General features: G+C 42.0%; 1 protein-coding gene across 1 annotated transcript in view; it reads right to left on the reverse strand.

Annotated features, from left to right (window-relative positions):
• CCDC178 (coiled-coil domain containing 178) overlaps positions 1–13,936 on the reverse strand; it is an 835,363-nt gene that overhangs the window by 518,505 nt on the left and 302,922 nt on the right. Inside the window, 1 exon segment of the mRNA XM_053715876.1 lies at positions 1,749–1,908. Coding sequence (XP_053571851.1) covers positions 1,749–1,908 — 160 coding nt within the window.

A 13,936-nucleotide genomic window follows, 5' to 3' on the forward strand; every position in this document is an offset into this window, starting at 1 on the left:
GTAGGGCATGGCCCTAAAGATACCAACTCTTTTACCAAAAAAAAATAAAAAGTACCCCCTAACATTTCAACCCCCCACCCACCCAAAATAAAAAACACTAAACCTAATCTACCCATTGCCCCTAAAGGGGCATTTGTATGGCCATTGCCCTTAAAAGGGCAATCAGCTCTTTTACTGGCCATAAAAATAAAAAAAAGCCCTAACACTAACCCCGAAATTGGTACTCACCATTGATGAAGTCTGGACATTCATCTTCTTCCATGCGGCTCTATCTTCACCCATCGCGGTTCCATCTTCTTTCTGGAGGCACGGAGCTATCGTCGGATCCATGGATCTGTCTTCGGCGGTGGTGGTCTCTGGCGATGTGGAGGTCCTCTTCATTCGATCGTCCGCCACACACTGAAGATTGAATGCAAGGTGCCCCTTTTATATTGGGGTACCTTGCATTCTTATTGGCTGAAAAATTCAAATCAGCCAACAGGATGAAAGCTGCTTACATCCTATTGGCTGTTCAAATCAGCCAACCCTTTTCAATTGGGCATGATTAAGGGTGAATAAAATTGAAACGTTGCCTGTCTTGTGGACCCCCACTTTCCAATAAAGAATTCATGATATTTAGTTGGTGCTGTGGGAACTGCAATGCAGATATAATCAGTATGTTGATATTATACCTACATAGACAAAGGAACCAGGGGAATTGACTTTGCATGTTGTACAGTTGGGCTGATGCTGGAAACCAGATGAAAGAATAACAGGGTTATGTTGTGGTAATGGGACTTATAATGACATTAAACACTAATTGCTTCTATGTAAAATATTGTAAATTGCATATTGTAAATAACGATTTTAGGCTACTTACTGAAATAACAAAATAGTGTGTCAATTCAGCACTGCTTAATTTTAAGTGGAGTTAATGCATAATGATGCAAGCATTTCCATGGTTGCGACTAAAGCAACACTTGCCTGGATTTCTATTGAGCTTTCTACTGAACTTTTTAATACTCCATCATATTCTAAAAAACATTGCTGCATTTCCAACTTTCAACAAAACGATGAAAACTTTCAAAGACATTGAAATGTTCCAAACAATAGAGCATAATTAAGAGTACAAACATGCTAGACCAAGGGATCTTTCTGAGCTTTAGGGTATAAGGTGGTATGAATTAACTTTTTGAAATTGTGGTGGATAAATTAATCAGCCTTCCAACATTTATGCAGTTATAGAGTGTGCAGACATAGAAAGAGGCTTATTACACAAATACAAAAGGTATCAATTACAAGCTAAGAATATTTTAAAAAATAAGAGAGGGAAGGTCTATCTTACATATATTTGTAGCACTTGAAAGTAATTTTGGCTAAATTATGTAGAGACTGCAAGTGCAAGCAACTGAATTTATTTTTAACGTCTTCCTACTCTAGTGCACAACAAACCTTTACTGAACTGCCTTACAGCAAGTTATCCTTTTGGGAAAATGAGGAACAGCAGAAAATTAAGGAAAACATGGGCATTGTGACTATAATGTTGACTGGAATCTAGCTGGCAGAAATTGGCGTTCGGAATGTTTAAAATTAACAGCTTACAGATAAAGCTCAAAAAGGTATAATGCAAAAGTACTGAACTTCCCTACTGGATAAGATCTTATATTTCTTTTAATGTAAACAGATTTAATGCATATACAGTAATAAAACAATTTAATATATTGAAGCAAGCATGTTAGTTTACAAACACTTGTCGTGATCTCACTTACTTTGCTCTGCATTAGAATATCCTGTCTAAGCAGCAGCTGTATTCTATTATTTTCTTCCTCCTCATGTAAGCGTTGTGTTAATGCTTCAATTTCATTTTCCAAATAGGTTGATACGTTTTTTATATCGTTTAGCTTGAGTTCGAGCACATTATACTCTTCCCTAAAGAAAAATAGAGAAAGATAAAAAATATGAAACCATGTGATGGAAATGCAGTTTTACAAAGTACACCAATAATATACACAGTTTTAAAGTTAAATGGACGCAGTTGTCATAAAACAAGTAGGGCAAATAAAAAACATGCTATCACTTATATGTTTTCTTTTTAATATTAAATAATAATGGACAAATGTAATTCCTTTCTTGTTAATAGCACATCATGTTCCTTTAGTGACACAAGGAGGAAGCATGTCAGTAAATTCATAAAGTGGTGAAAATCTTAATAATGCAGAACAAATGATTATTTAAGCTAAAAGCAGTGTAATAGTCTTTTAAACATAGATACTTCCAAAAAACTGCAGCACAAGTGTGAACAGAGTAGTTGGATGCACATGCAGATAGAGACACAGTCAGTGTTCGGGGTCTTTGAAACACTTATTTTTATTTTAAGGATCCAGAGAACTTTTATTTCTGGCCTGTTTAGATTATTCAGGACAATATCCAATACGGCCCTTTGGTCTGTGGTACTGCAACTGAGAATATATTTATTTACAGGCCCTCATCCTTTTATATGGAGGGTGAAGTCCAACAAGTGACTCTAAGACACCCTGTGTAATTAACTCATATTCCTATGGTTAATTAACAAATTATAAAAGTAGAAAGCACTACAGAACCATGTAATCCTTGTATTATACCCCGTGTATAGCTATGCTGAATGTGCTGGCTCATTTAAAATGAATATCATAATAATAATAACAATAATAATAGTAGCATTTTCTTTTAAAGACATGGTGCATGGTTTTGCACCTGTGTTGACTCATTCATACTAAGCCAAATTTCTCCGGCACAAATCCTGATACACCACAGTGAGGGGTGACAGGAGCAACACAACAGGCTGTCTATTGTTAGTGTTTACAGTTACAAGCGTAATCACACAGTTATTGTTCAGTCACATCTACATAGTTTATAAACGTAACCCTTTAACAGAGTAGAAAAATGCATGAGTTAAACGTTGGGCCATTATACAAAATAAGTTGTAATCTAGTTGTAATCTAAGTAACCAAGTTAGAAAACATAATTTATGCTTACCTGATAAATTCCTTTCTTCTGTTGTGTGATCAGTCCACGGGTCATCATTACTTCTGGGATATAGCTCCTCCCCAACAGGAAATGCAAGAGGATTCACCCAGCAGAGCTGCATATAGCTCCTCCCCTCTACGTCAGTCCCAGTCATTCGACCAAGAATCAACGAGAAAGGAGTAACCAAGGGTGAAGTGGTGACTGGAGTATAATTTAAAAGATATTTACCTGCCTTAAAACAGGGCGGGCCGTGGACTGATCACACAACAGAAGAAAGGAATTTATCAGGTAAGCATAAATTATGTTTTCTTCTGTTATGTGTGATCAGTCCACGGGTCATCATTACTTCTGGGATACCAATACCAAAGCAAAAGTACACGGATGACGGGAGGGATAGGCAGGCTCATTATACAGAAGGAACCACTGCCTGAAGAACCTTTCTCCCAAAAATAGCCTCCGAAGAAGCAAAAGTGTCAAATTTGTAAAATTTGGAAAAAGTATGAAGCGAAGACCAAGTTGCAGCCTTGCAAATCTGTTCAACAGAGGCCTCATTCTTAAAGGCCCAAGTGGAAGCCACAGCTCTAGTGGAGTGAGCTGTAATTCTCTCAGGAGGCTGCTGTCCAGCAGTCTCATAGGCTAAACGTATTATGCTACGAAGCCAAAAAGAGAGAGAGGTAGCAGAAGCTTTTTGACCTCTCCTCTGTCCAGATAAACGACAAACAAGGAAGAAGTTTGGCGAAAATCTTTAGTTGCCTGCAAGTAGAACTTGAGGGCACGAACTACATCCAGATTGTGTAGAAGACGTTCCTTCTTTGAAGAAGGATTTGGACACAAGGATGGGACAACAATCTCTTGATTGATGTTCCTGTTAGTGACTACCTTAGGTAAGAACCCAGGTTTAGTACGCAGAACTACCTTGTCTGAGTGAAAAATCAGATAAGGGGAATCACAATGTAAGGCTGATAACTCAGAGACTCTTCGAGCCGAGGAAATAGCCATTAAAAACAGAACTTTCCAAGATAACATTTTTATATCAATGGAATGAAGGGGTTCAAACGGAACACCCTGTAAAACGTTAAGAACTAAGTTTAAACTCCATGGCGGAGCAACAGCTTTAAACACAGGTTTGATCCTAGCTAAAGCCTGACAAAAGGACTGGACGTCTGGATTTTCTGACAGGCGTCTGTGTAACAAGATGGACAGAGCTGAAATCTGTCCCTTTAATGAACTAGCTGATAAACCCTTTTCTAAACCTTCTTGTAGAAAAGACAATATCCTAGCGATCCTAACCTTACTCCAGGAGTAACCTTTGGATTCGCACCAGTATAGGTATTTCCGCCATATTTTATGGTAAATCCTTCTGGTAACAGGCTTCCTAGCCTGAATCAGGGTATCAATAACCGACTCAGAAAAACCACGTTTTGATAAAATCAAGCGTTCAATTTCCAAGCAGTCAGCTTCAGAGAAGTTAGATTTTGATGTTTGAATGGACCCTGTATCAGAAGGTCCTGTCTTAGAGGTAGAGACCAAGGCGGACAGGATGACATGTCCACTAGATCTGCATACCAAGTCCTGCGTGGCCATGCAGGTGCTATTAGAATTACTGATGCTCTCTCCTGTTTGATTTTGGCAATCAATCGAGGAAGCAGCGGGAAGGGTGGAAACACATAAGCCATCCTGAAGTTCCAAGGTGCTGTCAAAGCATCTATCAGAACTGCTCCCGGATCCCTGGATCTGGACCCGTAGCGAGGAAGTTTGGCGTTCTGGCGAGACGCCATGAGATCTATCTCTGGTTTGCCCCAACGTCGAAGTATTTGGGCAAAGACCTCCGGATGAAGTTCCCACTCCCCCGGATGAAAAGTCTGGCGACTCAAGAAATCCGCCTCCCAGTTCTCCACTCCCGGTATGTGGATTGCTGACAGGTGGCAAGAGTGAGACTCTGCCCAGCGAATTATCTTTGATACTTCCATCATTGCTAGGGAGCTTCTTGTCCCTCCCTGATGGTTGATGTAAGCTACAGTCGTGATGTTGTCCGACTGAAACCTGATGAACCCCCGAGTTGTTAACTGGGGCCAAGCCAGAAGGGCATTGAGAACTGCTCTCAATTCCAGAATGTTTATTGGAAGGAGACTCTCCTCCTGATTCCATAGTCCCTGAGCCTTCAGAGAATTCCAGACAGCGCCCCAACCTAGTAGGCTGGCGTCTGTTGTTACAATTGTCCAGTCTGGCCTGCTGAATGGCATCCCCCTGGACAGGTGTGGCCGATAAAGCCACCATAGAAGAGAATTTCTGGTCTCTTGATTCAGATTCAGAGTAGGGGACAAATCTGAGTAATCCCCATTCCACTGACTTAGCATGCATAATTGCAGCGGTCTGAGGTGTAGGCGTGCAAAAGGTACTATGTCCATTGCCGCTACCATTAAGCCGATCACCTCCATGCATTGAGCTACTGACGGGTGTTGAATGGAATGAAGGACGCGGCATGCATTTTGAAGCTTTGTTAACCTGTCTTCTGTCAGGTAAATCTTCATTTCTACAGAATCTATAAGAGTCCCCAAGAATGGAACTCTTGTGAGAGGAAAAAGAGAACTCTTCTTTTCGTTCACTTTCCATCCATGCGACCTTAGAAATGCCAGAACTAACTCTGTATGAGACTTGGCAGTTTGAAAGCTTGAAGCTTGTATTAGAATGTCGTCTAGGTACGGAGCTACCGAAATCCCTCGCGGTCTTAGTACCGCTAGAAGGGCACCCAGAACCTTTGTGAAGATTCTTGGGGCCGTAGCCAATCCGAATGGAAGAGCTACAAACTGGTAGTGCCTGTCTAAGAAGGCAAACCTTAGATACCGGTGATGATCTTTGTGGATCGGTATGTGAAGGTAAGCATCCTTTAAATCCACTGTGGTCATGTACTGACCCTCTTGGATCATGGGTAAGATTGTCCGAATAGTTTCCATTTTGAACGATGGAACTCTTAGGAATTTGTTTAGAATCTTTAAATCTAAGATTGGCCTGAAAGTTCCCTCTTTTTTGGGAACCACAAACAGGTTTGAGTAGAACCCTTGTCCTTGTTCCGACCGCGGAACCGGATGGATCACTCCCATTAATAACAGATCTTGTACGCAGCGTAGAAACGCTTCTTTCTTTATCTGGTTTGTTGACAACCTTGACAGATGAAATCTCCCTCTTGGGGGAGATAATTTGAAGTCTAGAAGGTATCCCTGAGATATGATCTCTAGAGCCCAGGGATCCTGAACATCTCTTGCCCAGGCCTGGGCGAAGAGAGAGAGTCTGCCCCCCACTAGATCCGGTCCCGGATCGGGGGCTCTCGGTTCATGCTGTCTTTGGGGCAGCAGCAGGTTTCCTGGCCTGCTTGCTCTTGTTCCAGGACTGGTTAGGCTTCCAGCCTTGCCTGTAACGAGCAACAGCTCCTTCCTGTTTTGGTGCAGTGGAGGTTGATGCTGCTCCTGTTTTGAAATTCCGAAAGGGACGAAAATTAGACTGTCTAGCCTTAGCTTTGGCTTTGTCTTGAGGTAGGGCGTGGCCCTTACCACCTGTAATGTCAGCGATAATTTCTTTCAAACCGGGCCCAAATAAAGACTGCCCCTTGAAAGGTATATTAAGTAATTTGGACTTAGAAGTAACATCAGCTGACCAGGATTTTAGCCACAGCGCCCTGCGTGCCTGTATGGCGAATCCTGAGTTCTTAGCCGTAAGTTTGGTTAAATGTACTACGGCCTCCGAAATGAAAGAATTAGCTAGTTTAAGGACTTTAAGCCTGTCCGTAATGTCGTCTAGCGTAGATGAACTAAGGTTCTCTTCCAGCGACTCAATCCAAAATGCTGCCGCAGCCGTAATCGGCGCGATACATGCAAGGGGTTGCAATATAAAACCTTGTTGAACAAACATTTTCTTAAGGTAACCCTCTAATTTTTTATCCATTGGATCTGAGAAAGCACAGCTATCCTCCACCGGGATAGTGGTACGCTTAGCTAAAGTAGAAACTGCCCCCTCCACCTTGGGGACCGTTTGCCATAAGTCCCTAGTGGTGGCGTCTATTGGGAACATCTTTCTAAATATTGGAGGGGGTGAGAACGGCACACCGGGTCTATCCCACTCCTTAGTAACAATTTCAGTTAGTCTCTTAGGTATAGGAAAAACGTCAGTACTCGCCGGTACCGCAAAGTATTTATCCAACCTACACAGTTTCTCTGGTATTGCAACGGTGTTACAATCGTTGAGAGCTGCTAAGACCTCCCCTAGTAATACACGGAGGTTCTCCAATTTAAATTTAAAATTTGAAATATCTGAGTCCAATCTGTTTGGATCAGAACCGTCACCCACAGAATGAAGCTCTCCGTCCTCATGCTCTGCGAGCTGTGACGCAGTATCAGACATGGCCCTAGCATTGTCAGCGCACTCTGTTCTCACCCCAGAGTGATCACGCTTGCCTCTTAGTTCTGGTAATTTAGACAAAACTTCAGTCATAACAGTAGCCATATCTTGTAATGTTATCTGTAATGGCCGCCCAGATGTACTAGGCGCCATAATATCACGCACCTCCCGGGCGGGAGATGCAGGTACTGCCGCGTGAGGCGAGTTAGTCGGCATAACTCTCCCCTCGCTGTTTGGTGAAATTTGTTCACATTGTACAGATTGACTTTTATTTAAAGTAGCATCAATACAGTTAGTACATAAATTTCTATTGGGCTCCACCTTGGCATTGGAACAAATGACACAGATATCTTCCTCTGAGTCAGACATGTTTAACACACTAGCAAAAAACTTACAACTTGGTTATAATCTTTTTTAGCAAAAAAGTACTGTGCCTCAAAGAGGTACTAAACGATTAAATAACAGTTGAAATAATGAACTGAAAAAAAAACAGTTATAGCATCAAACTTTAAAACAACACAACTTTTAGCAAAGGTTTGTTCCCATTAGTAAAATAACAATAATTAAATTTGATATAAAAAGTACAAAGCAACGTTTTTATTCACAGTCACTATAAGAATTCTCACAGCTCTGCTGAGAGAATTTACCTCCCTTCAAAGAAGTTTGAAAACCCCTGAGATCTGTCTGAACCGGATCATGCAGGAAATATAAAAGTAACTGACTGGAATTTTTTGATGCGTAGTAAAGAGCGCCAAAAACGGCCCCTCCCTCTCCCACACAGCAGTGAGGAGAAACGAAACTGTCACAATTACAAGCAAAAAACTGCCAAGTGGAAAATAATGCCCAAATATCTATTCACACAGTACCTCAGCAATGTAAACGATTCTACATTCCAGCAAAACGTTTAACATGATAAATAGTTATTAAAAGGATTAGTGACCTTTAACAGAGTAGTTCCGGTGAAATACCATCCCCAGAATACTGAAGTGTATACATACATGTCATTTTAACGGTATGGCAGGATTTTCTCATCAATTCCATTCAGAAAATAAAAACTGCTACATACCTCAATGCAGATTCATCTGCCCGCTGTCCCCTGATCTGAAGCCTTTACCTCCCTCAGATGGCCGAGAACAGCAATATGATCTTAACTACTCCGGTTAAAATCATAGTAAAAAAACTCTGGCAGATTCTTCCTCAAACTCTGCCAGAGAAGTAATAACACGCTCCGGTGCTATTGTAAAATAACAAACTTTTGATTGAAGTCATAAAAACTAAGTATAATCACCATAGTCCTCTCACACATCCTATCTAGTCTTTGGGTGCAAGAGAATGACTGGGACTGACGTAGAGGGGAGGAGCTATATGCAGCTCTGCTGGGTGAATCCTCTTGCATTTCCTGTTGGGGAGGAGCTATATCCCAGAAGTAATGATGACCCGTGGACTGATCACACATAACAGAAGAAATGATCCTTCCTTTACCTATAGGAAGAATAACATATTTAAAAACATTTTAGCTCCTACTAAATTGAAACCAGTACCTCAAAAAATTCTAATACTGTGAGTTGGTTACAACCTTTAGATGTTATGTTTCTTGTATGTGAGATATTATAGCAAAATCAGATAGATCAGCTTAGTGAACAGAGCCCCTGGAGACTATTGCCAGCATATAACTCAGGGACTATTTCTTTAACTTTGATGGTACAAGGAAATTTGATATTAGGGACAGTGGCATCTCAAGAAAATAGTTGTAGGTGTGGCCATGAAGGGTTGGTGGGGCCAGGCCTGTTTATTTTTAATGTAAAAGAGCTGTTTAACTTAGGGCAAAGCCCTACAAAAAGCCCTTTTAATGGCTATTGGTAGTTTAGTATTAGATTAGGGGGTGTTTTTATTTTGGGGGGCTTTTTATTTTCATAGGGATTAGGTTTAAATTTTATTTTGGATAATGTGTTTATTATTTATTGTAATGTGAGCCTTTTTTATTTTTGTAATTAGATTAATCTAATGTATTTTTTTGTATTTTTTATTGTAATGTAGTTTATTTTCATTGTAATTAAGGGGTTCATTTAGGGGGTGTTAGGTTAGGGTGCTTAGTCATTAAATTAGATTCTTGCATTGTGGGGGTTGGCGGTGTAGGAGTTAATAGGTAAATTAGGTTTAATGCATTGTGGGGGGTTGGCGGTTTAGGGGTTAATAGATGTATTAGGTAGTTTGCGATGTTGGGGTTTGCGGATTTAGGGGTTAATAATTTTATTAGGTAGTTGTTTTTTTCTTAATACTTTGTGCGGGCGGTTAGGTCTTTTTTTTAAATACCTATTGCGGGCGCTTAGTTTTTTTTTAATACTTATTGCGGACGGTAATTTTTATTTAAATACTTATTGCGTGAGGTTAGGGTTTTTTTTTTCATAATAATTGCAGGCTTTTTTTTTTTTTTTTTAATGCTCCGTTTGCCTTCGCTGCATTCCAGTGGATTCAGCAAAATTCTGTTGGCTGCCTCACGCTGCCATCATTCCTTTGAGGATGCGTGTGCAACTGCCGACGGTGACGGACAGTACAAATGCAATTATAGTATAGATTTGCTGAATTCTTTAGATAACCTTTGTTGAGGAAATAGCAATGCACATGGGTGAGCAAATCACACAAGGCATCTATGTGCAGCCACCAATCAGCAGCTATTGAGCCTATCTAGATATGCTTTTCAGCAAACGGCTATTAAAAGAACGAAGTAAATTAGATTAAAAAAGTAAATTAGAAATGTGTTTAAAATAACATCCTCTTTCTAAATCATGAAAGAAAACATTTTGGGTTTCATGTCCCTTTAATTTCCCCCAGAGATGCATTATACTACGGTTGCATTGCTGTATTTGAATGGAAGCGTCAGAAGCGGCGTCATTGAATAGATTGCCCTGGGACTTGCATATCTTTTATTAAAAATGATACCCTTGATGTGCATTTGCGCTGTTCTTCCTTTATTGTTTTACAGTGTTTAGTTTGTGTACGCTTGATAGCATCAGAAGCATTAGGACTGCTGCACTGCAGAATTGCTTACAGTATACACACATGCTGGACATTAAGTTACAGAAGGATCTTTCTTAAAAAAGTACTTTTTTCCTATACATTTCTTTCTAAGACATTGACCATTTTATACTAGAGACTCAGATATTACTTTTTTTTACAAGAGAATTAGTTTGTAGCACTGATATTTTTTGTTATTGTTGTATATTAAAGGGCCATGATACCCAAATGTTGAAACACTTGAAAGTGATGCAGTATAGCTGTAAAAAGCTGACTAGAAAATATCACCTGAAAATCTCTATGTAAAAAAGAAAGATATTTTACCTCAAAAGTTCCTCAGTAGCCACCTCCCATTGTGAAGGACTTCTAAGCAGCAAAGCAGTATGTCTGTCCCGGGACAGATAAGGGAGCGAGCTTATGTGCACACTCATCTTATTTCCCTATTCAGTTTAAGGAAGTTTACTATCAAATCTCATGAGAGTTAAGTCAAATCTCATGAGATCACAGTAAAAGAGTTAATGGCCTCAGCACTGCTGATGCTGATTGGCTGCTGTTCATTTCTTCATTTTTTTTACCTGCAGCTGGGCAGCAGCTGAGTATAACTTTTTACACAGAACTTACTACGGTGAGCTGAGGAGATTGTGAGGTAAAATATCTTCCTTTTTTTACATAGAGATGCTCAGGTGATATTTTCCTGTCAGCTTTTTACAGTTATACTGCATCAGTTTCAAGTGATTTAGCATATGAGTATTATGTCCCTTTAACAATCAGATTGAATATACATAATCACGTTTCTAGTCCTGCCAATTCATTCTCAAATTTAGATTACACAGAACATGTTTATGAGACTTGGAAAAGCTAAATAAGTTTACATTTTTTTTTTTTTATAGCGGGTCATAGTAAAGTTAGTAATTTACCATAAACATGTCTCTTTTTTGACAAATGAGTTAATGGCCTCTATTTATCAAGGTCTGGCGGACCTGATCCGACAGTGTGGATCAGGTCTGCCAGACCTCGCTGAATATGGAGAGCAATACGCTCTCCTTATTCAGCATTGCACCAGCAGCTCACAAGAGCTGCTGGTGCAACGCCGCCCCCTGCAGACTCGCGGCCAATCGGCCGCCAGCAGGGAGGTGTCAATCAACCCGATCGTACTCGATCAGAGCTCAGAGCAGGCGGACAGGTTATGGAGCAGCGGTCTTTAGACCGCTGCTTCATAACCTGTGTTTCTGGGCCCCAATATGTTGTAATATATGAAAAGCTAAGACAGCTTTAGGCAAAAATTAGGACCTGTTCTGAGAACCAGTTTATCCTTTTGTAAAACCAAATAGGGCTGATAGGGCTCAAGGCTCAGATTTTAGAAATCTTTCTTACAAAGATAACTGCAGGTAAAATTTTTTTTTAAGAATAAGAAGCCAGGAGAACAATGATTTTAAAAGTGTCTAAAACAAAGGTTTCATTAGCCATTGGACTGTCATTATCTTTTGCATGCTTGTCCTTCTTAGGTCTTCTGCTTGAGATGCTGGGTTCATATGTTCTTTGTATTTTTAAATAGATATTCCTATATAAATATCAATAACATAATCGCGTTTGTAACGCATCCGTCGCCGTTGTCAGTTGCGCACGCAGCCTGCAGCACGAGACAGCTTCAGGAACTCCAGCTCTTAGCAGTAACATAACAGCTGAGAGCTGGAGCTCCTGAAGCTTTAGGCATCTGCCGCATATGGAGCCGGAGCGCGATCGGTGCTCTGCCTCCGTATGAGGCCAGATGCCTGATCGTTACAGATGATGACACTGTGTGTGTCACAGTCTGTAACGATCTTCTGCTGGTGCCGGCGGGAGATGGGTGGCTGGTGTGCGGCTCAGCAGCGGAGGGCGGACGGAAGAGGAGGGAGTGGGAGTGCCCTACTGCAGAAAAAAAAGGATAGAAACGTATGGGGCAGCTACACTACAGAAAAGGGGTTTGGGGGTGGGGGGATAAATGGCGATCGTGGGGGGGGGGGGTTTGCCGGTGGGGCCACTACATTACAGAAAAAAATAAAATAAAAAAAGAATAGAAAAAAAGGGGTTTATAGTTGCCAATACCTAAGATGGCGGCAATAGAGGGGGGAGGGTTAGAGAGCTCTTTAAGGGGGGATCAGGGACAAAGGGATAGGGACAGGGAAAGGGACAGAGGGATAGGGACAGAAGGAGAGGGACAGGGACAGAGGGATAGGGACAGGGACAGAGGCATAGGGACAGGGGTAGAGGGATAGGGACAGAGGGATAGGGACAGAAGGAAAGGGACAGAAGGGCAGAGACAGAGGAATAGGGACAGAGTGATAGGAAAAGGGGGATAGGGACAGAGGGATAGGGACAGAGGGACAGAAGGATAGGGACAAAGGGACGGAGAAATAGGGACAGAGGGATAAGGACAGAGGGATAAAGACAGGGACAGAGATATAGAGACAAAGGGATAGGGACAGAGGGATAGAGAAGGGATAGGGACAGAGGGACGGGGACAGAGGGATAGGGACAGAGGGATAGGGATAGAGGGATAGGGATAGAGGGATAGGGACAGGGACAAGGGATAGAGGGATAGGGACAAAGGAATATGGATAGAGGGATAGGGACAGAGGGATAGAGAGACAGGGACAGAGGCATAGGGACAGTGGAATAGGGATAGAGGAATGGGACAGTGGAATAGGGATAGAGGAATAGGGACAGGGATAGAGGCATAGGGACAGAAGGATTGGGACAGAAGGATAGGGACAGGGACAGAGGGATAGGGACAGAGGCATAAGGACAGGGATAGAGGGAAAGGGACAGAAGGATAGAAACAGAGGAATAGGGACAGAGGGATAGGGACAGAATGACAGGGACAAAGGGACAGAGGAATAGGGACAGAGGGATAAGGACAGAGGGATAGGGACAGAGATATAGGGACAGAAGGATAGAGACAGAGGGATAGGGACAGAGGGATAGGGACAGAGGTACAGGGACAGAGGGATAGGGATAAAGGGATAGGGATAAAGGGATAGGGACAGATGTATAGGGACAGGGACAAAGGAATAGAGGGACAGGGATAGAGGGACAGAGGAATAGGGACAGAGGGATAGGAACAGAGGGATAGGGACAGGGGGATAGGGACAAAGCAATAGGGGTAGAGGGATAGGGACAGAGGGAGAGGTATTGGGGCAGAGGGACAGAGGGATAGGGACAAAGGGATAGGAACAGAGGCATAGGGATAGGGACAAATGGATAGGGACAGAGGGATAGGAACAGAGGCATAGGGATTGGGACAAAGGGATAGGGACAGAGGGATAGAGGGACAAGGACAGAGGGACAGGGACAGAGGGATAGGAACAGAGGCATAGGGACAGAGGCATAGGGATAGATGAATAGGGACAGGGACAGAGGGACAGGTACAGAGGGATAGGGATAGAGGGGCAGGGACAGAGGGACAGGGGCAGAGGGATAGGGATAGAGGAATAGGGATAGAGGGACAGGGGCAGAGGGATAGGGATAGAGGGACAGGGACAGAGGAATAGGGACAGGGAAAGAG

The sequence above is a fragment of the Bombina bombina genome, chromosome 5 (assembly GCF_027579735.1).
Source record: "Bombina bombina isolate aBomBom1 chromosome 5, aBomBom1.pri, whole genome shotgun sequence".
NCBI classification, from domain to species: domain Eukaryota; kingdom Metazoa; phylum Chordata; class Amphibia; order Anura; family Bombinatoridae; genus Bombina; species Bombina bombina.